This window comes from Centrocercus urophasianus, unplaced genomic scaffold, assembly GCF_019232065.1.
Source record: "Centrocercus urophasianus isolate 14NV4802_14NV808 unplaced genomic scaffold, USGS_Curo_1.0 seq_11, whole genome shotgun sequence".
NCBI lineage: Eukaryota > Metazoa > Chordata > Aves > Galliformes > Phasianidae > Centrocercus > Centrocercus urophasianus.
The window spans coordinates 78,144,619-78,168,485 of record NW_024884253.1 but is presented as its reverse complement, the minus strand read 5'-3'; the positions used below and the strand labels follow the sequence as shown (position 1 = coordinate 78,168,485).

Here is a 23,867-nt window from a genome sequence, read left to right as displayed (position 1 = left end):
TGTTAAACTCCACCACTATTTCGAAAACCCCACAATAAGCCACTCATTTAACATATGCATCTTCAGAGTCAAAAAGTTACTAAAAAAAGGATGAGAGCTCACATCTAATTACAAAATTGCAAACAAACTTACAGATACTTTTCTAGTTCCACATTTCCCAGCTAAGGTAATTTCTGCTAGCTAAGGTTTGTCATTTTCTTAATTACCTGCAATACTTATTAGTCTGAAAAGAAATTGTAAAGAAAATAACCCTTGAACTCGATGATAAAAATCTACCCTCAGCAAATGTCAAAACAGCATTTGCACCAGCCTCCCACAGTGTCCCGACTGCAATACATACAGTGGAATTTGGCATTTTCTCTAGAGCAAGCCAATAACAGGAACTCAATCATAAATGCCCTGGTTTCCGGCTAATACAGTGCTTGCAGCTGCACTGCCTAATGAGGCAGGGGCACACATTTAAATAGCAGCTGCCTGAGAAGCCCACAGAAGGTCAGCAGTTTGTTTTTAGTCAAAGCAGAATTATTTGTTAGAGAATAAACGTTCTCTCGACGTTGATGCAGCTCTTTCGCTAATTCTTACAGAAGGAGTGCCACATCTCTAGAGCAAATTAATGGACATATTTAACTGCTGTTGAAGACTGCTAGCCTTTTCAAGTTAGAAACTGAAAACAGTTTCCCATTAAGCTAGGGAAACTGCTACTTTAAAAAAGGAACCTCTGAACACATCAAGTCTAAGATTCTTGTTACTGCCTTTTAGCTCTCAGCTGCATTTTGAGATGTTTCATAAGACTTTTTCCATCAGCTGATTGTTTTTGAAAGAAGTCCTATAACATTCATAGATAGAACAAGTATCATGTGATTTCTGTATTAGTGCTTCCACAACAGTTTGTGCGCTGCATGAGCAAGAATCATTTAAGAACTAATTTAAGAAAGCCTTTGTAATGAAGTTCCCCTTCTATAAAGATGCTATGAAACTAAATATCTAGTTTTGGTCCCTACTCAAAGCAAAAAAATCATCCACAACTTTTACACATACATAATAAGTTTTGTTTTTCAAGATGTCATCTAAAGCACTGACATCATTTCCTATGAACAGGCTGCTCAAGTTTTAGTTTAGTGAGGAGTTTTCAATCTCAACTCAAGAAACCAGATTTGGAGTGAGGGCCCCTTCTATGGTTAAACAGTCTTATTCACATTCAACACACTGCAATCACTTGATTCAACTTCATAAATCTAAAAACAGCTTCTGAATGTGATCAAAAGTGATGAGACACCTGCATGCACAGCTCATTTCATTCAGCGTAGACATGCCTTAGGAGTTCAGAGCTCTAGATAATTGCTAAAAACTGCACTTATTAAAAACAGAAAACTTTTGATTGGCATCAGTTTGTTAGACCACGCATGCACTGAAGCACATTCATCAAGTTGCTACCATCACAGAGAAGACTCCAAATCCCAGCCTCCATCTGTGCACAGTAACAGTGAAATGACCAACAGCCATCACATAAGTCAAACTTAATCCAGTAAAGTTTCAGATTTCTGCAGCAGACACTTGTAACAGTGTGCTGGAGCACAGTTTTGTATTCATAAATCAACACCACTGTGCACTACAGCCCTATGGGAAAGAAATACCAGGAGATAATTTTCAAGGATGAAAGATGTTTCAAATAATCCCCCAGAACAGGTCTGATCCTCTGACCAAAACTCTTCACTTACCTACGGCAAAAGTATGCCAGAAACTAGGATTTTTCACAAAAAATGAGTGACAGAGGAAAGGGCGTGCACTAAAATGCATTTAATGCCCTCCTCAATGCTGAGGGGAAGAGAAGAAAGAATAAAGGAACTGGAAAGCTGGGAGAGAGAACCTCAACCAGACTCAACATCCACTTCATCTCTCTTATGAAGAAAGGCTGAGTGAACTGGGTCTGTTCAGCCTCGAGAAAAGAAGACTGAGAAGGGACCTGATCCGGGTCTATAAATATCTAAGGTGTGGGGGGCAGAATGGTGAGGACGGACTGTTTTCAGCAGTGTGTGGAGACAGGACGAGGGGAAACGGCCAGAAACTGCAGCATAGGAAGTTCCACACAAATGTGCAAAGGAACTTCTTTACAGTGAGGTGACGGAGCACTGGAACAGGCTGCCCAGGGAGGTGGTGGAGTCTCCTTCTCTGGAGATGTTCCAGACCTGCCTGGATGCCTACCTGTGCGACCTGCTGTAGGGAACCTGCTTTGGCAGGGGGGTTGGACTTGATGATCTCTGGAGGTCCCTTCCAACCCCTACAATTCTGTGATTCACTGAGAAAGAAGTCCTCTCTCTGTTCCTTTCCTTTCCAGCCCTTCTGACTGCCTGCATCTTGAAGTCTTCAGCTTCTGGAGACAAAGCAAATGGCAATTGCACTGCCTTTCTACTCACTCTCTACTCATTACACTGCTTAAGCTCCTTTTTAAAATGCTCCTGCTCAGCTCATCACCCACCATCAGTACCAAGTCCAGCAGTGCAGCTGCTGACAAAGTGCTTTTCCTGCTTCGTGATCTGATCTGGCTCTTCCACATTTTCCTCTCTCACTAACAAACAGGGTAGGCAACAGGGAGAACTGAACCTGGCTCAAACATACCATGAGATGCAGCAGCCTACTAAATAAGACATGTAGATTTGTTTTGAACAGATTTTTTTTTTCTTAATAATTACATAAAAGTGACTTTGAAGAACTACATTCTTAAGTACCTGTTGAGTAAATATTTCATTTTTCAACAACCACTTCCAGATTGAATTTTTGCTACGCTCCATGCTAACAATATGCAAGAATAAGTGACTTTGTATTCTCTGGGTTGAAAAATATTAAGATTAGGTCCACAGCAACAGTAGAAAACATTTAGTAAACTTGGGAGAAATTTCCAGGACATTCATGTTCGAATCTGGAAAGGTCACTACCAAGAACCCCAACACACAAGATGACTCACTGTATTACAGCACAAAGACCATATTCAGCATAATACATTAACACGGAGCAGAAGGTTATCATTGAAGCACATGCAGTATTTACAGAGCCTGTGTACTTCAAATGTGACAAACAATGTGGTTTTTTTTTTTAAATTAGAAATGGCAGTAATTGTTTTTAGTATTAAAAACAAAATGTCACAAGCTGCTATTCAAAAATCAAGTTCTATGAAAACAGACCATTGCAAAATACTTGATTGGAAGATTGCTGCTCCATTTTAAACTATGGTCAAAACAGAGCATTAAATAGCTTCAGGCAGTTGTGGCAGTTGAGAACAAAGTGCTGCCACAGTTTCCTCTTAAACATCCGCAGCTCTACTGACATTTCATGTTCTGATACTGAGATTAGCAGCAGCAAAACAGGTACTTAAATTGAAAGGACCATCTCCAGTGCTATTTAGGAATGGACAACAAGTTTTATCAGGCCTATGGTATAAAGCACCCCAAAAAGATGAATTAAGAGGACAGATTACTTCTGCATAAGTGTTGCAGAAAGCTTGGATCTAAGGACAAAAAAACATATTGGAATTAAAAAAAAATGGTTATATCTTTGCTTAACTGTATTTTTAATTCCTTCCACAAGAGCATTTAATGTCTGAAGCAATAGCTACTGAAAACTTGGGTGTGAAACGCTGGAAAGCATCCTCTCCAATGAGTCCTCATGTCTGTCAGAGAATAGTACATGACAAGTAAGACTTGGAAATACTCAATGATGCATTCCTCGTTTTCCAAGAGCATGAGGTGAGATCTTTGAGAGCTCCTGAGTTGGGTGAAGTCCTGAACATGCTAAAGCAACAGCTAGAGGAACCTTACTCCTAATGTATTAAGCAACTTCAAAAATCCATGAAGAAACATGAGGTTTAAAAACCTCAGTATACAGCAGCACTTTTAACACAAAGGAACTGCCCTTTGCTCTCCTTCTGCATCCAAGAAAGCATGCAATTAAAAGGCAATTCAGTGAAAACCTTTTCTTCCCCTTGCTTCAGATCAGTTTGTGATCTGATTTCTCTCTACCAGACTCATACCATGCATGCAGCAGAATCCAGATGTCTGGGCAACGACTGCCTTTTGTTCCCACAAAGATTTAACAATTTCACAAGCACCACAGAAAAAGGCTATGCCTGCTTTTATCCCCCACAAGCAGACACCTGTCCTAAGGCAAAACAGACAAGAGGCAGCCAGTAGGCAGAGTAGCAGCTAGGTTGGTAGGACAAAGGGAAGAACGTCTAGCCTGCAGAACCACAGGAAAGGTGGAATAGTTTCCCTCACAGCTCCTTCTCTACCCAGGCCCCCTTCTTGCTGCTTACTAAAATCTCGAGTCTCAGGATGTTCCCAATTCATCTCCATTTCTCACTTCCAAAGCTTCACCCACTCTCTCAGGGTCACTTTCTTCATGGACCCATTCCCAGTCTCCTTCCTAGCCATTCACCCACCCCAACATCATTTGCTTTCCCAAACTCTTGCTCCAGTTTCACTGCTCAGCCCAAGTCTGCTGTACTTCCCCTCATCACAGTTACCCCATCCTCTCTCCCTGACTGCCCCGCTTCTTTGGTCCAGTGCCAAACTCTGCCCAACCTCTTGCTCAGCTGAATGCTCAGCAGGGCTTCAATTACCCACCTCAGCAGACAACTCCTGCCACAGTTTGACATCAAAGCTTCCAACCTCCATTTCTCTTACACTATATAACACTTACCTACTTCTAACAGTGCTTAGATTACAACACTGTTCTGGCTCCTGACCCAAACTACCTAGAACACCATAACCAGAAGTGCAATACTATCAAATTTCATTCTGCCTTCCCAGTCTCATCCTAGTTTGCTGAGGAAGATAAATTCTGTCAAGTATCAAATACAACAGTCTGGAAAATACTTCACGCACCCACAGGGACAGTGAGCCTGACAGAAAGAGAGCTGTAAGGACTGGAACACAGCCAGCATGGAGAAAAGCCTTCTCAGAATTCAGACAGGTGATATCATGAGGTCTATTTGACTCCAAGGACAGTCATTTTCAAAAAATTTTATTGATACTGACCAAGAAACAAAAGCCCTTGTCTCAGAAGATGATGTTGAGACCATGCTACAAACCACTGAGTCTACCTCAAAGAGTTAAGATCATGCAACCTTGTAAAATTTCCTCCCTCCTCCTCACATTTTTCATTACAGTTGGCTCATTTGGACTGAAAGGTTATAGAACAGACAGCTGTGTGGAATTTTGGGATTGTAAAGCAATAGAAAGTGCAGCAATAACAGCAGAGTAGCAAGGTCCAAGGCTCAAATGCAAAAGCCACAAGCATAAAAATAAAGTAAAAAAACTGCTTACCTTCAGAAGGTCTCATGTACATAGGAAACCCCAGCGAGACACCCTCACCTTCACTGCCAACCCTTAAATGAGGGCTGGGAAGGGGTGCATCCTGGCTCCACCCCTTCCAGTCTCTCAGCTTCATTGCCTGCACCTGAGCTCCCCTGGGTTGGCCCTGCACTCCTACCAGGTGCTCAATCACTGTTTCAAGCCATGACTTAGCATTTCCATTACAAGGATCAACAGTAAAAGCCTGGCAAAGAAAGCAAAACAGTTTTCAATAAGGCATTTCTGCAAGCCTAAAAAACAATGCCCCCAATCAAACTTGCTTACTACAGCAGTAGCAGATAGTAATCCTCTGTATAACCAATGTTGTCTGGTCAAATTTCCTGCATTAACTCGCATGCTGAAGGATTGACTGAGCCATCAGTGATTTGAGATTATGTAATGATAGATGGTGAAAAACATATCACACACAGTAGCTTTAAAAATATATATTACTGTTAGCAAATACCACATACTTTCCAGCAGTTCCCTCCAGATTTCCTATATCTGTAATTGTCATACCAGTCACTCATAAATCCATATCCATAAACATAAACTCTTCTCACTGACACTGGAACAGAAAACCAGTTCAGTTCATATAAAAAAAATCTGGAAGTATATATGCTACTGCTGCAAAACTTGCATACTTCAGAAATACTCCTAGCCATATAAAAAACAGGGATTTCATCCTATTCCTATTAAAGCTGATGTCCTTAATCCCCCCTCCCCCCAAGTTCTCTTTGTCTAAGATGGCATAGCTAAAATCTTCATAACATTTATTTTCCACAGTAATCAAAGCAATGCATACTTTTTGCAAACAAAATAATCACAAACACATACTGGTATTGTTCATCAACGTTCAAGATTCTTAAAAAAAAAAAAAGCAGCTGCCACTAAGCCAAAGCAAGAGATTTGTTCTGCAACAACTCATTTCGTATCCACATCCAGCTCAAAGCAGAGAAGCAAAGACCCGATAGGAAAGGAGATCTAAGGATAGCGTGGAGAAATCTAATATGCTGGAAATAAAATTATTTGCTTCTTACACAGACATCCTTCACTTAAGCTAAAAACATCAAGTTTAGGTATGAACAATGCCATTCTGCAAACACAGTCATGCATTCAGAAAGCACAGTGGGAAACATTTATTGGAGTACTGTCTTCAGCCACAGTAAGGAGATGCTCTTCAGAAGTCCACTCCTACATCAAGGAAGAGATGAAGCTAAGAAAAGTAATCTGAACAAGCAGTTTCTTACAAAGCATAACAAATATCTGAAGAACATTAATATTTGTGTGCAATTTACTGTATATTGTATCCTTAATGAATAGTAGAGTCTAGTTTTCTTGGTATTGTTGGATTTTTATTTGAAATAAAGTACTAAGTATGGAAGTTACCAGCTACTTGATTTTCTCTTAGAGAAAGAAGACCTCTATGCCACTCTTTTCTTTGTGCGAAGCGTGGATCTCCCAAGCCAAGGCAGCCAGTCAGCCTTGCTCCAGTGACTGCAGTCTGTTTCCTCCCTCTAGGTGGAGAGCTTTACTGTGTCACTAAAAGCACAGCTCTGTGCTGCAACTGGGATCAAGGGGAGAATGCATTACCACAGTATAATCAGCCTGTCAGAGTATTATTTCTCTCCATTTATCCACCTTGATCCATAAAAAAAAAAAATAAATAAATAATCAGAACACAGGAGTGGAGGTAGCACCATCACGGAATAAAATTCTACAAAAGCAGAACAGCCTTTAAATGAGATTTCTACATCATGAACCTCTTGAACCATGCAGAGAGAACAGGAAAGTGGTAACCCTGTTTTGTTCAAAAGAGCTGTTTTCAGATTTTGAGCATGGACTTATTTCACATCCCAGAACCATTTTGCCCTCCTCCCACCTCAACAACTATTCAACTTCCTGCTCACATCACCATACATACAGCGTCTTCACCTACAATGCGACAAAATTTCCATGCCCATCTCAAACTTCAATATATTTGACTGCAGTTTTAAAGAGTATAAAGCTTAGTCCTCTTCCAACTCTGCTCCCCAAGAGGCCTGGACTCCAACAAGTTTCTTTTGCAGACATCCAGGAAAGCAGCATTCCACGAAGCACCTTCTGCCTATATAAAGTCTCACTAATATTGGTGATATGTGAACAGTTGAACTGGATGACCTTAGAGGTCTTTTCCAACCTTGGTGATGCTGTGATCACTTAAAAACAAAAATGTTACTCACTAGAAGTTCCAACTAATGCTCATAGTTCCAACTACTTCACTGTCACGAAGTAATCACAGAAAATAGTTTAAAGGTAGAAGCCTAAAGAAAAAGTCACGTAGAACTGAAGTACTGAGAGTGATAACAAAACAGTGGTAATAAAAACAGCCAAAGAATCAAGAAACAAGTCACAATTAATTCAAATGACCACTGATAACTTCAAGCAGTATGTTATCTTTCACCCTCAGCCATTGCTTCAGGATCAGCAAGTTAATTCACACCTTTCACCCCACATTATCTAGGCAAGGAAATTTATTTAACTGAAAAGCAAGCTTTCTTAGAAAAATATTTTGTTTGTGAACTGCATAAATGAACTATAGGGTAGTAATACCAAAAACTTCACCTGTACTTCCTCCTTCTCCAGCGTTGCTCCCTTCCCATCACCTTCTCTCCACTATCACTTCCCATTGAATTAGTCAGCCTTTTCCATGTAATTAACGAACTAAATGTGGAGAAATGCATTAACAAAGGTGGCTGTATGCTGGAGTTTAATTCTGAAAGTCTGGTCTCTATGCTAATTAAGGAAATTCTTACAAAAATCTCTCAAAACCTAATAACTCCCAGCTAAATGTAGTTCAAATACTTCCCTAGCTAAACCGTTTAAAGGTGCAACTACAAACCCATGCATGCTACAGTATCCAATATCTTTGAAATCCATAGTAAAGCATTTACAAATAAACCTCACAGCCTTTTTTCAGATGTCAGTAAGCTCAGGTAAGGACTGGAGAGAAAAGGAAGCGTATCATACCACACTGCTTCTTGATGGACATTTTTGAATAGCAGTCCCAAAGACTAAACAAAGATTTGTTTCTTTGTAGATGCCAGGAGCCACATAAAGTTACTCATTTCAGGTTCTCCACAGGTCAAGATAACTACATCTCAGAGTATTACTGCATTAATCAGCACTACCTGGAAGAGGCACTGCACCAACTATCAGCCATGTTAAATTCAGGCTCACTGATAACTGTAAAAGAAAACACAAAATTTCCCAGCCTAATTTATAGACAGCATTTTACCAAGCTGTCTGAGGACTGACTATAGCACCTAAACTATTCCAGACTCAAGCCACGTACACAGTCACTTCTTTGTTCTCCCAACACTGCTACATAAACCAGAACCAAGAGGGAGCAATAGAAAGTCTTGCAACAGGAACTCTGGTTTTGCACTCAGCCATCTATTCAGTTAAAAGCACGTGACACTGTCAGTATATACACCAAGCAACAGCTGAGAAAAGTCTTTACTACTGCATGTGTATTCAGGCTTCCTTGCTGGTGTTTGAAACAGAAGCACACAGGCTTTTCCTCTTAGATCTGCTGTTAGTTCAGTGCTGGTGACAACACGGCTAACTTGAAGATCTCCTGCCAGCTGAGTACCAATGGCAGAACAGAACAACTAGAGAGAAAAACATTTTGTTCAAGGAGACTGACAGTGGAAGCATTAGATCAAGTGAGGCTGCCCACTACTATCACAAACAGCTTCTTTTCTGATTCTCCCTGCCAGAAAAGCTGCACTTCAAGAATTAAAAGGAACTGACTTTTTTCCACATATGGATTTTTATGACTAAAAACCTCAAAAGGAAAAAAGCCAAAAGGTCTCCCTGCAAAAATTAATCCTGGAATTAACATGATTCATTTGAAAACTTACCAAGTGTTGCCTTCTAAGAGTTATTACATACGAACACCTGTAAGGAGCCAACTATTTATAGTACCAATGAAACTGTCATACAAAAACAAAGAAGTGCTACTTGCAGTACTATGATTCAGGTTGTGTCAGCAGTTTGATTTTCATGGCTTTAGCACCCAGCTGTAAAAACTGCCTTCAGCAGAACCAAGCATATTGCTCCCATATCCATGGGGAGCAACGTTTCTGTTTTCACTGGGTGAAAGGCAAGGCTCAACTTTTTACATAATTTTAATACATAATTTCTGAATAATAACGTCCAAAATTTGCAATTCATTTTTGGATACAATCATTGCCAAACAGGACTATACCTTAAAAAGGCAATTTGATAAATACTGCAAGACAGAAAGGTGGTGGAGAGCAAGACATGGAGAAATAAGGAATTTTCAATTCTGGCATGTATTCTTCAAGAATTAGAGGCATACCAAAGAAGCCGTTCCAATAGACAGTTCACAGCTATAGATCTTTGTAACTGGGCCAGTATGTGCTTAAGCACAGAGTAGAAGTAACAGACATAGTTTTGAATAGCTATCACTTGAGATTCTTCAAGAAAGGAAATAAATGCTATACACTGAGTGACTAGCTCCATGCAAAGTTAAAAGCACCACTCCAAATGACACTGGCACATCTGTTCTTCACAAGCATGAATTGACATTTTAACTCATCAAATGTCAGGGATGTACAGCTGAAAAGATGCTGCAATAATCATAGAATGACTTGGGTTCGAAGGGACCCCAAGGATCACCAATCTCCAACCCCCCTGCCACACGCAGGGCCACCAGCCTCCCCATTCATTAGTAGACCAGGCTGCCCAGGGCCCCACCAGTCTGGCCTTGAACATCTCTAGGGATGGGGCAGCCACAGCCTCTCTGGGCAGCCTGTTCCAGCACCTCACCATTCTCTCTGTAAAGAGATTCCCCCTGACATCCAATCTAAATCTTCCCTCCCTCAACTTAAAACCATTTCCCCTTGACCTGCTGTTATCTACCCTTTCAAAGAGTTGATTCCCCTCCTGTTTGCAGTCTCTCCAGTACCTAAAGGTACTGGAAGGCCACAATGAGGTCACCCAGCAGCCTTCTTTTCACCAGGCTGAACAAGCCCAACTCCATCAGCCTGTCTTTGTAGGGAGGTGCTCCATCCCTTAGTAGCTCTCCTCTGGACCCTCTCTAACAGCTCCCCGTCTTTCTTGTACTGGGGGCCCCTGACCTGGACATGGTAGTCCAGATGGGCCTCACAAGGGCAGAGTATCTTTTATTTAAAAGGTACAGAGAAACTTGCAACAGAATAGAATTGTACTCCAAAAGAGGTTTTTCCAAGGGTATACTGATGCATTGAGCACATCGCATGGATTCAGGATTTTATTCTACTTCATAGCTAGGTTTAATTATGGGAAATATTAGGCACTGGCTTTAAAGGCTAGCAACTCTGAGTGTGAGGGAAGTCAGTAATGTCTTAGATAAATTCAATAATACATAGCAATTTAATTAAATGCTAAACTTCAATGGTGATCTCCTACCACCACCTCATTGTATATAAATACACTGTAGAGCTACATGTTTTTCCTCCACATACATAATGCCAAGGACAGTACAGTCCTACTGTAACAGTGGGAACAATAGTAAAGTAGCTTTTTCTCCTGTCTTTTTGTATGTTTTCCCATATTAAAATGAAGCTTCTTCTCAAGGATGTGAAACTATAAAGAATTAAGGCCTGACATACTCTACCCTACTCTACCCCACCTGACATACTTACAGATTTACAAACCCTTCTCTCAGTCATCCTCCCCTCAGAATCCCAGGTATAAAAGAAGCTGTGAACTGTTAAGCTAATCTCAAAGCTTTGATTTGATCATTAACCAATGCTACTCCTATAAGCTCAAATTATTTTTGTCAGATCAATTAAAAAAAATTCATCAAAACCGTTGTCACTGGAACACAAGAACTAGTCAGGGTCAAGCCAGTGATATTTTTTTGCTCAGCATACTGAATCACTCAAAAGATTTTAGATCTTTGTTAAGAACATGGTCTTCTACCTCCTTCAAAAGGAATCTTCTTCCTTTACTTGATTTTTGGCCTCTTTCCCTACCATTCATAGCCACAAACTGACCCCGTTCTGACCTTCAGTGCATAGGCCATACAAATATTGGCATCTACTGTTAATAACTATTGGAACATTTTGAGGGGAAAATGAACTATCTTATATTGAAATGTCAGCCTCAGTAAGCCAACAGATAAAAGTAATCTAAATACTCCAGAAAGTTTTGGAGGGAAAATAACGACATTTTTGGCTGCAACCACAATTCAATACTAAGATGAGAGCATACACATGATAGCGAGTAACTTAAGACCCATCATGAAGGCCAGGTAAGGTAGAAATCAAATATTATCATTACCGCAAAAAGAAAGACCAGAAAGTGTTCAAAGATCAGAAGATCAGGGATTGAGAGGTCAGCAGCAGCAGGGAAGCTGCAGTGGTATGCTGAGTGTTCAAGAGGCAGTCAGTCACTTAGGAGCACCATTCCCCTCCAGACTGAGTCCAAAGCAGCAGTCCCACAGAAGCAGTATCTGTAACAACACCCGGTGTCCCACATTCCCTCTTTTCTTTTTATCTGTATACACACACATATGCATATATATATATATATATATATATATATATATATATATATACACACACACACACACACACACACACACACTTAAAGCTTTTTTGTCACTATAAAAGAATCCCGGTAATTAAACTCATCATCGCTCATTCTATTTAGTGCTCCAAATAAAATAAATGCTGCTTAGGCAAATGAAAGCATAAATAAGCACCACCCGTCAGGCACCCTAACCACTTTTCACAGTCAGTAGAGCAGACATCCACATAGCCAACACAACTTAGAACACAACTCTTCCTATCGTAAGGTAGGCACATGCATCTGATCAAACAAGCCTACAATCTGAACTTAATGGGCTAGATGATTCTCATACACCAAAGCAGCTGCCTAGACAGCTAGCTTAGTGTAGACATAGTTAAGCAAGGATGTTCCTACTGAAAGTGACAGAATTCATCAACCAGTAACACAAGCTAGTACAAAGGAAATGAAACAGCAACAACTGAAGTTCACCATCACACTTCTTAACTCACGCAAAGTATTTCCAACAGCAACTCAACCTACTTCAGTGTCAAATGAAGCTGCATGTCCACCTCTGCCAAGTGCCAATCACAATGTTATTTCACTATTTAGACACTTTCATATTAAGAAAAGTATTTATAAACCATCAATAACTTAATTACTTTGCAGGTCTTCTTGTTTATTAAAATCAAAAATACATCAGTACTGCTCAGAGGACTTCAGTACTGTGATGGTTCTGGATGTTTTTCATTTGCCAAGTCTGTGTTACACTTTCCTTGAATCAGAATAACAGAAAGATGCAAGATACTGAGGTGGTAAGAACCACCAGTGCACACGTATAACAAAGCTGACTTGCACTTCAAGTGTAATTAGCAGTCAGCATTTCCCCATCTACACTGCCTCCCAATTTCAAAAAGTATGATTTCCAGCACTGTTTAAACAGAACAGTGTAATGACAAAATGCTGAACAAATTTCATAAATAAAGTCACAGCAGAATATTTCTATACGTATTTTTTAATGTCCTGATTGAATATTGATCCAACATAACTGCAGAAGTACAAAAGTACAAGGAAATTAATAACAAATGCAGCAAATATTTTAGAGATAATCTGTATTGATATGTCTATTTCATTCTTCAATAATGAGAAACTTGCAAATTAGTAAAGAAAAATCTTATCACTCTAACCTTAAATTTCAAAACAGAGAAGAACTTAACAGCTTCAGTGTTAGGAAAGGCAGCAATAAGAACACGTGAACATGATCTTCCATTTAATGCATAACATTGCATGCAGATCATTGCAGGAAACTTAAGAAATCAAATACCTGAAGAAAATCAGAGTTACTGATTTCCAGTCTTGGACCAGCTACAGTTATGACTATTTCTCTGAAATGGGCTAGAAAGGGCATAAACTACAGTTTAGCTGCTATTCCTTATGACTTTCTCGCCTTCACATCTTCAAGAACAACTACATAACTTTATTTCAGACTCAAAAACAAATGTGCCTATGCTACTGAGCCTACAGATCTACAACATACCCTCCACTGCTGTCTAAAGGGCAATCAGCATTCTGATACTGCTCTCATCTTGTCTGATATCACTGCAAACATTAGTAGAGGGAAATGAAACATTAATTTGAAAGCAATAGAGAGACTAAGTTCCACAAGATCAGAACAGGCTTCTTGGGGTTCATCAAAACAGCACTTGATCAGGAATATTAATTCAACACTAATAGAATAGCTTCTTGGCTGTGGCTTCTTAAGCATTACATCAAAACTCTGATATATCACAAAGCTATTGGCATGATCACACCATCTACAGGATGAAAGAACATCATACTCAGTATTCAAATCCAAAGACTTCTGTATATTCTTTATACTGTACATGCTATCAGATTTCAATGGCATTTTAATTTCAGAAACAAACAGTGTGCTAAGTTTTGGCACAAAAATGTTGACAGACTACTACTGTATAATCATGGGAAAAAATTACACTAACTCGAAAACCACAATTATTTAGTTGTATAAAATCCAGAAAGCTTTGCCAGTGTTTTCAGCATTTGAAAAACAAACCTTCACCACATTAACGTTTCTGCTTTTGGAGAGCTACATGCAAGATGAAGTAGTCAAGGACATTGGAGATAGAGTAGCCGTTCTTTGGGTTTCTAAAACAGAAATAGAAATCAAAAGGAGTGGATCACCACCAGCACAGTTTATGAAGACAGACGCTGCCATTGCACCCAAAGAAATCCCACATGCAAAAGATGTTTAGAAAAAAGCAAGAGACACAGTAACAACATTACAGCATGCATGCCTGCAGCTTGACAAGTAGCAGCCTAAACAGACAGTTGTACCCCAAGTTCCAAAGCACCAGCAACCAAAACATGAAGATACAGGCTACAGTAGCAGCTAGAACTGACTGCAGTTGTATCAAGCAAGAAGCATAAAAGTCAGAAACACGGCATATATAGGATCACTAAATGTTCCCTGCCTGACTTCAGTCCTTCTAAACATATACTGTTCCATATACATTGGAAAAGGCTTATTTACACTCATGAAATGGTAAATATGTTCGAGTTACTTCTGGTATGGGTTCATACATTATTAAGTTGGAATGAGAATCTCCTACTGTTTTCACATTGCTAACTGATCTTCATTCGGCGCTTTGTTGGTTTTGTATTTTTGTTGCTTTGGCTTTGCTGTGTTTTAAGGCTTCCAGTGCAGCATGATGACATACTACCTCAAAATGCTTACAAATACGTAAGACAGTAGACCAGAGCGTATCTTAGCCACACATGCTTTTGTACCACCCTGGAAGGTGAAACTTTACAGACAGAATGTATCACATACATCACATGCAAAAGAACACCTCCTCAGGAACATGAAATACAAGAAAAAAAAAAGCCAAGAGGCATGCCTTTACATAGCTATGCAGGTGTCAGATATGCAGAGATACAGTATCTTCTCATTACAACAAAAGCACTTGACTAGACTTTCAATATAGCAATTTCCCCCCATTACACATTCAATTTCGCCACAGACTGTATGAACTTTTCTTTGAGAGAAATTTTCAAGCAGCAATAAATAGGTCAGGTGACAGCAAAAACTAGAGAACTCATAGAAAGTGACTGTATCTCACTACACTTAACAGTCAGATTCTTTCCCAGAGCAAGTATCTTTGCTTCCAATTATTTCAAATGTGTTCAAGCATATACTAATTGTAGTGCAAGCTGTTTCAGGAGACTCCTTCCAAACCCAGAGATCTATAACATTCCCCACCCAAGGCAAGTACCTTTTTGTAGCTGATTTATCTGTTGGCTTTGACTAAGCATCAATACAAGGGTACTGCATCAATACAAGGGTATTGCATCAAATTTTAACAGACTGATTTGACTGCATGATAACAGCTGTACTTTCATTCAGTGCAATGAACTCTACTCCCAGTAGATGTCAAATGCTATTCAATGGAACCTGTCACTGAACCAGCTTCAGCTAGCTCATAACGTCAATGGACACATCCTGAGAAAGTTTGCTGTGAGATGACACACGAGTTGCAAAGCAAAACTCATTTCCCACAAGAAAAGAAGACTTGAGGAAAGATTGCCTGACTGACGTCTACTGTGTATTTGGGAATAAACAAAAAGTGCTGCAATATTTACATTACATATGAGGAAGTTTAATTCTGCTTATTCTCATTCTGCTTAATGACACGTGTAAAAGGAATAAGTGACAAGACAAAACAGCTTACCATCAAGTTGCCAGGCTTTAAAAAAATCTCATTATTGACTCAGATTGAGAAAAACTGTTTGCACCCTAGAAACAAAGACCTGCAGAGGCTTTTCTAATAACAGTTAGAAAACAAAAATGAGAGAACTCCACGCTTTCTCCTCACTATCCTATAGCCTTGCTAAGTTGAGCATTTTATATATAACTGCATCCCCCAGCTTGTGTACATATAAAACTCAAAGGAATTCCTTAACTAAGGTCCTGAAAAAAAAAAAAAAAAAAAAAAGGAAAAAACCATCAGTGAATTCATATGAAAGTAGACGAGAAAAACAAAAAAAAAGGTCTTTCATTTTATTCATTGGTCTAAAAAGCAACCAAAGTAGCAAGAAGAGACTCAGATGAGAGAGCACAAATCCTTGAGAGAGAGAAAAATCAGATACACCTTCCATGACGTTGACTTGCTCTCATGTCATTCCATTGTTCATGAGCTGATTCAAGGGAACTATACCTCCTCAAATGAGTTGCAGCATTATAGGAAGAGTAGCAGAACTGACAAGTTTGTAAGAACAGGTACTTAATCAGGACTCAAGCCTATACTCAAAAGCCTGAAGGGGCTGTGATGAAGTTGTTAGAAATCGTCAAGAGAAAAAGTACTTCTTGCCTCACCACCGTACTACCATATCAAAGAATAAATAAAAGCACATGCAAGTGCAAGACCATCTAACATTCTTCAAAGAAATAAGATGTGGGCCACAAGAAATAATGCTAGGATTAATACCTTTATCATAACTGCACTGAAAAAAATTTCCATGACTTCTTCGAATTATAGGAACCAGGATGGTAACCTTTAATGTGTTCTACACATACATCATCAAGCAGGCTTAAGTACTCCATTTTCCTTGTCCACCCACACAGCTATTTTCTAAGAAATTGACCCTCTTATGCAGAGAAATCAACAGCCAAATCGATAGGAAAGAGACAACCAGATGAGCAACAAGACCAAAGCTTAGTGGGAGAGCATGAAATCACAGGAAGAAGGTAGAACAGTGCTCTCTTCAGTTTGAATAGGTTGTACGTATGTAGAGAAAAGGATGCTTCAATGCTACAGTCTTGGGAAATACAGAAATACAGCATGTTTACATTTAGTAGTCAGATTTTTCCATAGCAAGTCATTTCTCTTTCTATTATTTCAGATCTGTTCAGGTTTAGCAATGCAAGCTAGGGACTAGGAAACTCTCTTCAAAACCCAAAGATTTACAACATCCCACACCTAAGGCAAGTAACTTTTCTGATGGCTACCAGTCTTCATTTAAAAAAATAAAACCAACAACAAAACTAAGTTATTCACAGCACCAGAAACCTTTACAAGAAATACTGCTGGCAAAAATCAGCTTCCCAAACACAGATTGGGTACTAAGCCTCTATCTTTTCTGTATCATAGCACTGTTCTTACATACTAAATTCTAAATTTCCTGGTACATATTTAGTATTTTATCTACTTTCACATCAGGTATATATCACTGTATACAGTGACACTTAGTCTACTTACTGTTCACAATGTTTCTCAGTCCACATCCTGTGCATATCCTGCTCAAATACAAGGAATCAGATTGTACTGATCCTTGAGTCAACACCAGGAGCTGTGCTGCTTTACAGAACTTCCCTCTCCAGTAAGAAGCCCCAGAACAAACTGCACTGGCAGCCATAAACACAGATGTGCAAGGATGGAGGAAAAAAAGGGAAGTTAACATGTACACCAAGATAGACATGAGCTAATCCTTTACCAGCCATACTTTGTGTCATAAATGTGTTGCAGCTCACCTGTGCTCAAATACCCTATTAACTGCACTACTCATCATTGCAGGTAATGGTATACAGCTGGACTCCACAGAGCAGGCACAGACCAGGAAGAACAGGTTGCTCAGGGCCAATTCCAGCTTGGTTTGGAGTACCTCTGAGAGTAACACTTCACTACCTCTCTTGACCATCTACTTCAAGGCTGGAACTCCCTCTCAATATTTAGAAGTATACATACAGGTCTCTCCTCAATTTCCAATTACCTTTCTTATATTTCAGTTTGAGTCCAAATTGGTATTCCTCCACCTCTGCATCCTCAAAAGTAAGAAAAGGATGTTCAACAGATCCTCACTTAGAACAATGCTTGGCTATTCAGTCACTAAAATAAGAGCAACTACTTTCAGCCAAGACCATGTTTGTCTACACGGAAAGGCAGCACAGCTTGCATGTAGCCTTACCTGTAGCCCATGCAGCTCCAGTGAAATCTAGTCTATTCCTATGCAGAAAAGCAATCCTTCAGGTTCTACCCTTCACCCGGCAAAGGACTGTCTTCTCTCTGAAGAGCATGCTGTAACATCTCTACACTTGCCTTCCAGGCACATACATACTGCCAAATGACAAAGAGTTCCATTGGATCAAAACACTTAACGAAACATTAAGAAGTTGTCTAACACTCTCCTCTAAAACTCTCCTCCAAGGACCAACACTGCTTGAGCCACTGCATGTGAAAGAGTTCTATAGTCACTCTTGTACCAAATAAATGAAGCAATGATCCTCACTCATATCACTGGTTGTTTGCCCCCCAGTCTGTCCTGCTTAGTGTATTCGCAACAGTCAGATGTTAAGTCTTACCTCAGTTCACAACCGTAAAAAGCCTGCCTTCTCAGTGATCCTTTTTCTTCCCAGAATGTTAGTCTTTCACAAATCCTGAACTACTAACACCTGTATAGCATGCATATGTATATGGATCCAGTATGCATGCTGATTAAACTTCCAGGCTCTGCCTCTGTCCTAGCACTATCTTCCCTCTACATCAAGTAAAACAAAGAAAATATTCTTGCACTTACACATGCATGCTAACTTCACAGTTATATTTACACTTATGATAGCAATCCCAAGAACTTTCAACCAAAATCCAAGTTTTGAAAGAAGTGTCAGGAACTGCACAAAAGAGCTCTCGTTTACAAGACAGAAACAACTAATTTGTCTATAATTAACAAAAGCATCTGGTCATGTATTTGCATATGAGTTCTAGCGTATTGCTTCATTTTAAACTTAGCTTCAGAAGTTAAACAACTTTCCTGCTGGTCTACAAACAATCTTATCATCCTTCCAAGTAAAGCAGCACAGTGCCAGAAAAGACAGATACTACTCCAGGCTTATTAATCCAGTGACAGAGGGCAAAAATGGAACTTGAACATATAACACAGTAGTTGGACTCAGCCAGACCGTGTCTTGGTATTTCTCCAAGAAATTCAACATCCACTCTTACAAGCATCAGTGTACAGAAAGACAATCAGACTGATTGCACTGCAATCAGACCTTCCAGAGTTATTTAAGTGCATCTTTAGAAGATACTTAGTCACAGTGCCTAGAAAACAAAGCTGTCAACAAGCACAGCTTTAGTAGCACTTCAGCTTCCCCCTAACAAGAGAAGATAGGAGGTGAAGACGAGCATATTTAGTAGCAAAATTGTCAGTTATACTGGTGTTTGATTTAAAAAAAAAATAAAAAAATAAAAAAATTTAGAGAGTAATTCTTCTAAGTACCAAAGTCCAAAAAGTCCACCAACTCCACTTTGTATTGTGGAAAAATTTTAATTTTGGTCACATTTTAATTTTGTTATTTAAAATAATTCTAACACACATTCTAATAGGCTCATGTTTCAACAAAAATTTCATTTCCTTAAATGAAGAAAAAAGTGCAATGCATTACTCAGAAGTAGCTTACCAGCCAACCAATACCTGTGTGACACTTGAGAAGTTTTATCCATCCAAACACAGCAATTGCCTCAATCTAGAATCGACATTATCAGAACAGTGAAGTGTGGTTTACCCCAGTGCTGTAGTGTGCGAAGGAGATAAGGAAATCTCAGCACAGCAACAAGAGTGTACACCTCCAGTGGCAGCATGTCAAAGTTCTCTTATCAGCAGTACAAGCGATAGAATGGCACCGATTTCACCTTAGCCCGTTACTAAATGCAGAATGTGCAGAAATTAATTCGTATGCTACACAGTGGCTAGACTCTAGCCCTTGCCAACAGAAAGCCTTTTGCATCCTGACCATATGGAATCCATTAGTATTCATGGCTTCGTGTGCCTTGTATCCACCTTTTGCTATCTGGCCAAAGGTCACCATCAGTTTATCAGTCAGCACATTCACCCTACAGACACCTGTACTTCTAACAGCTTGCACCCAGAAGAGAAGCAAGCCACATGAAGTGCCTTTGCTAACTGGTGTAGTTCAGCAGGAATATGTGAGCTTCCACTCACTATACAGAAGAGCACGTGCAGGCAGCACATCCACTTCTGGCATCCTCCAGTCTTAAGAGTTGCATTAGAGATCTATAAACTACAAAATACAGCTGTGCCATATTTCCATGGCGCACCTCAGTTAAAAGCTGCATCACTGGACAATTCCAGCCAGAATTCATAGAACCATCTGTCCTACCTCAGTTCAACTCTTTCTCCACAGGATAAACAGGACAAAATCCCATCTTTTGTCAGCGTAAAAGATGAACAGTTGAGATGTTCATACCTACACAGGAGTTCCAAAAAACATGAGGTATCTGATTCCAATGCTATGATCAGTTATGCCTGAAGTAGCATCATCTCAAGTCAGGAGGTGCTACTACAGTTCAAGCAGCACCTTGCTGAGCCTCAGAGTATTCTAAGCATAAAAGCACAACTCTACAGTTGCCTAAAAATTAAGCTAACAGAGCTGCTTTATCACCCATTTACCCTTCTTCCAGGCTATATGGGGCCTTACTTTTGCAAATGTTCTCAGCGTACACTGGTCATACACAAAGGAGTGACCCCCCACACAACTCAACTGTACCACTTCACTGTAGCAGAAGGGTCACAGTCTGAATAAGATTAGTTATCCATCTAGTGCTGTTCTACACTTTCCTCACCCAAAAGGATCCAAGTCTTTACTTCCTCCCTTGCAAGAGTATCAATTCCAAGAAAGAATGCAAAACAGACCAACTCTATTTAGCCAGGAAATTAAAGTTTGCTATCCAGAAAAGACAAAGCCTAAGCTCATTTCCACTCTGTAAAATGCACAAATGCATTTGCACGTTTTATGTGTGATAATTAAGCTTAAAAACAGACAGCACTAAGGGATTCTCACGGAAGGCGGATGTGCAAGTTGGCCTGTTCTCATATAAGGAAGGAACAGAATCCAGGTGCCCCATTTCTGGGTGAGGCTTTTCCAAATAAAAGCAGTTACAAAAAAAAATAATAAAGAAAAGGAATAAGATAGGAGGGCAAGGAACAAATATTTAGTCAACTTCCTCTTAAATTTTATCTAAGAACAGAAGACAGACCAGGATTCCTAGTGGTAGAGCCCAGTGATGGAACAATATAGGACTCGGAGCCTACTCTCCACATAAAACTTTCATCCTAAGCCAAGAGTTTGTCCTGTTTCATCACTAAAGCTAACTTTTAGGTACCCTAGACTTTTGCTAGATCCGACTTCCTGCATGTTTGAACACCAAGTAATATGACCAAGGATAAATTAAGATGGAAGAATTACACTGAAAGTAGAATCACACAATCATTACGGTAGGAAAAGACCTCTCAGATCACCTACTCCAACTACCTACCAGTCCCCACCACGCCCACTAATCATGTCCCTCAGAGCCACATCTACATATTGCTTGAATACCAAACAGGGAAAGTGACTCCACCACCTCCATGGGCAGCCTGTGCCACTGCACCACCACTCCTGTGGACAAGTTCTTTCTAGTAACCAACCTGAACCTGCCCTGCAAGGGAGCAGGGAAAGCTATCACACAGAACACTGCACCATGCAAATCAGAACATTATAGCTAGAGGCCTCTAACTTACTATCCTTAATGAAAAGCAGCATACTTCTGTCAATGTATTAGAAGACGTTTCACACCAAGCAGTCCTTCAAAAAGCTCTGGATTTTTGTATTTTTGCTAAAAAAATGAACACAGAAAAAATGTTAGCATGAAAAGACCATCTTTTTCCTCTTCTCAGATACTGTTACAACTCCTTGTCAGTCCGCTGTTCAGATCAGTAATGTATCAAAAGAGATGACACTGAAAAGTGTTTTAAGAATACCCGAGAACAGACAATGAGCTGAAGTAAGACAGGCAGATGACCACTGAATGCACAGTCCACATCTGGTAATGGATGAGAAATGCTATGACACTATTGCCACAGTTTATTCCCTCACAAAAATCAGGTGGCTCTTCATTGTAAAGTAGCACCGTGTTTGTTTTCACCTGTACTTTTCTGCAGTGCTCATCACCTTCTGAACAATTCACAGCAGTGCCTCACAAATGGATTGGCAAGCACTCCAGGAAGTGCCACAGTTGAAGAAAAAGTCCTTCCATGCACGAAGTTGCCACTAAGTGCCAGCCATAAAGGGAAAAAAAAGCAAAAACAATCACCAACAAATAGTTCCACTAATTCTAAGACAATTATCAATGCATACCATCCAACACGACCTACTTAACAGGTTCTACCCATCACAAACAATACACCCTATGAGTAGATGGCACTCAGCACATTGAAAGAGATAACCCATGTGCAAGCAAAGTGGTTTTTCCAGGCAGCATGCAACATCTACACTGCAAAGTAAGGTGTTCCTCACATATCATCAAACAAGTCCACAACTTCATTTAGCACAACCTGCCAACAAAGATAACAATGTAGACCTCTGTATGGACAAACCAACCAACAGAGCATCCAAGTTGGCAGTGTAGTGAGGAAAGCTACAAGCTCTGTACATCAACACTTCTGCAGGTCTTCCCAAGGTAAAACTCACCATCAGCACATCATTTCTCTCCAGGGGAGAAGCTGCTGCAAAGGAAACGCTTCTCTTTCCATGTGGCCCTTTTCCAGCACCTTCTGCTGAAAGTATGAGGACTGAAAGCATCATTATCTCTATTGTTAACACAATCAAAAACATAGAGACTCTAACAAACCCTCTGTGAGTGTGACAGAGCACTGGAACAGGCTGCCCAGAGAAGTTGTGGAGTCTCCTCTACAGACATCCAAGACCTGCCTGGACAATTCCCTGCGAAACCCTGTAGCGAACCCGCTTTAACAAGGGGTTGGACTGGATGATCTCCAGAGGTCCTTTTCCCTACCTATACGGTTGGACACGAACACAAAACGCAAAAAGGAGATGCCTGTGTCATCCACTCAGGCCTGGGCTGAAAGCACACGCACTGACCATGAGACTGACCATCTTGTGTATCAGAGGAGCAGGCGACAGCATGCTGCTCTGTGTGGCAGCCCTGCTGAGGGGGACCCTTGCCACAGGCTGCCTCAACACTCCACATCTTCAGCCCATGAGATGGAAGCGCTGCACGTTTTCTTTCACAGACTCAGCTCCTTCTTTGCTGAAGGTCACGTCACATCTCACTTCAACAGAGGGCAAGCTGATGCCTTAACGAGTCCAGATGAAGATGACTACAGGCACCAAATGCACCGCTGCTAGAGATACTCGCAGAAAGCATCCCTAAGCCCAGAGCGCACTCACGAGCAGCAGCAGCACACACACACACACACACCCCTCACCCGGCGGCGGCCCGCCCGGCCCCTGCGCACCCGGAGGCTCTGCGGTGCAGCCCGGCATCGCCCTGACAGCGCCCGCTGCAACAGGAAGTGCGGGCGCCACGCACCAACGCGCTCCGGGCACCTCGCGGGGCACTTCGCGGTACCACCGGGCCCCACGTTCACGGCTGGGGCTGCAGCCCGCGGGAGCCCGAGGGGCCGCATCCCCCCCCCCGTCCCGCACGCTCCGCCGGGTGCCGGTAGGGCTCGGCCCCCCTCGACCCGCTCCTTACCTGCCCGGTGATGCCGGTGATGAGAGCCACCTTCTTGTCGCCCATCTCCCCGCCGCCGCCGTCGTCGTCTCCCGGGGCCGCGGCTCCGGCACACGCTCCCGCCGCTGGCTGCGCCACGCTGCCGGCGGGGAAGGCGGCGGTCCAGGTGCGGAGGTAGCTCGGGGCGGAGGCGCGACCGCCGCCGCCCGAGGGCAGGGCCAGGGCGCCGGGGGCGGGCACCGAGATGAGGACGGCCGCCGCCCCGAGCGCGGCTCGCACATGGGTTGCCGGCACCCGGCGGCTATCTCTGCCCCGGGGGCATCGCCCCGCCCGCCGTTCCCGGCGCAGCCGTCCCGCCCTGAGGCGGCCGCAGGTGCGGCCCCAGCGCCGCCGCCGGCTCGGCCCCCGCCCGCGC

General features: G+C 41.3%; 1 protein-coding gene across 1 annotated transcript in view; it reads right to left on the bottom strand.

Moving 5' to 3' along the window:
* Positions 1–23,571, bottom strand: part of GMDS (GDP-mannose 4,6-dehydratase) — a 390,054-nt gene extending 366,483 nt beyond the window's left edge. Inside the window, exon 1 of the mRNA XM_042840103.1 lies at positions 23,474–23,571. Coding sequence (XP_042696037.1) covers positions 23,474–23,518 — 45 coding nt within the window. The 5' untranslated portion in view covers positions 23,519–23,571. The remainder of the gene's footprint in view (positions 1–23,473) is intronic.
* Between the last annotated feature and the right edge of the window lie 296 nt (positions 23,572–23,867).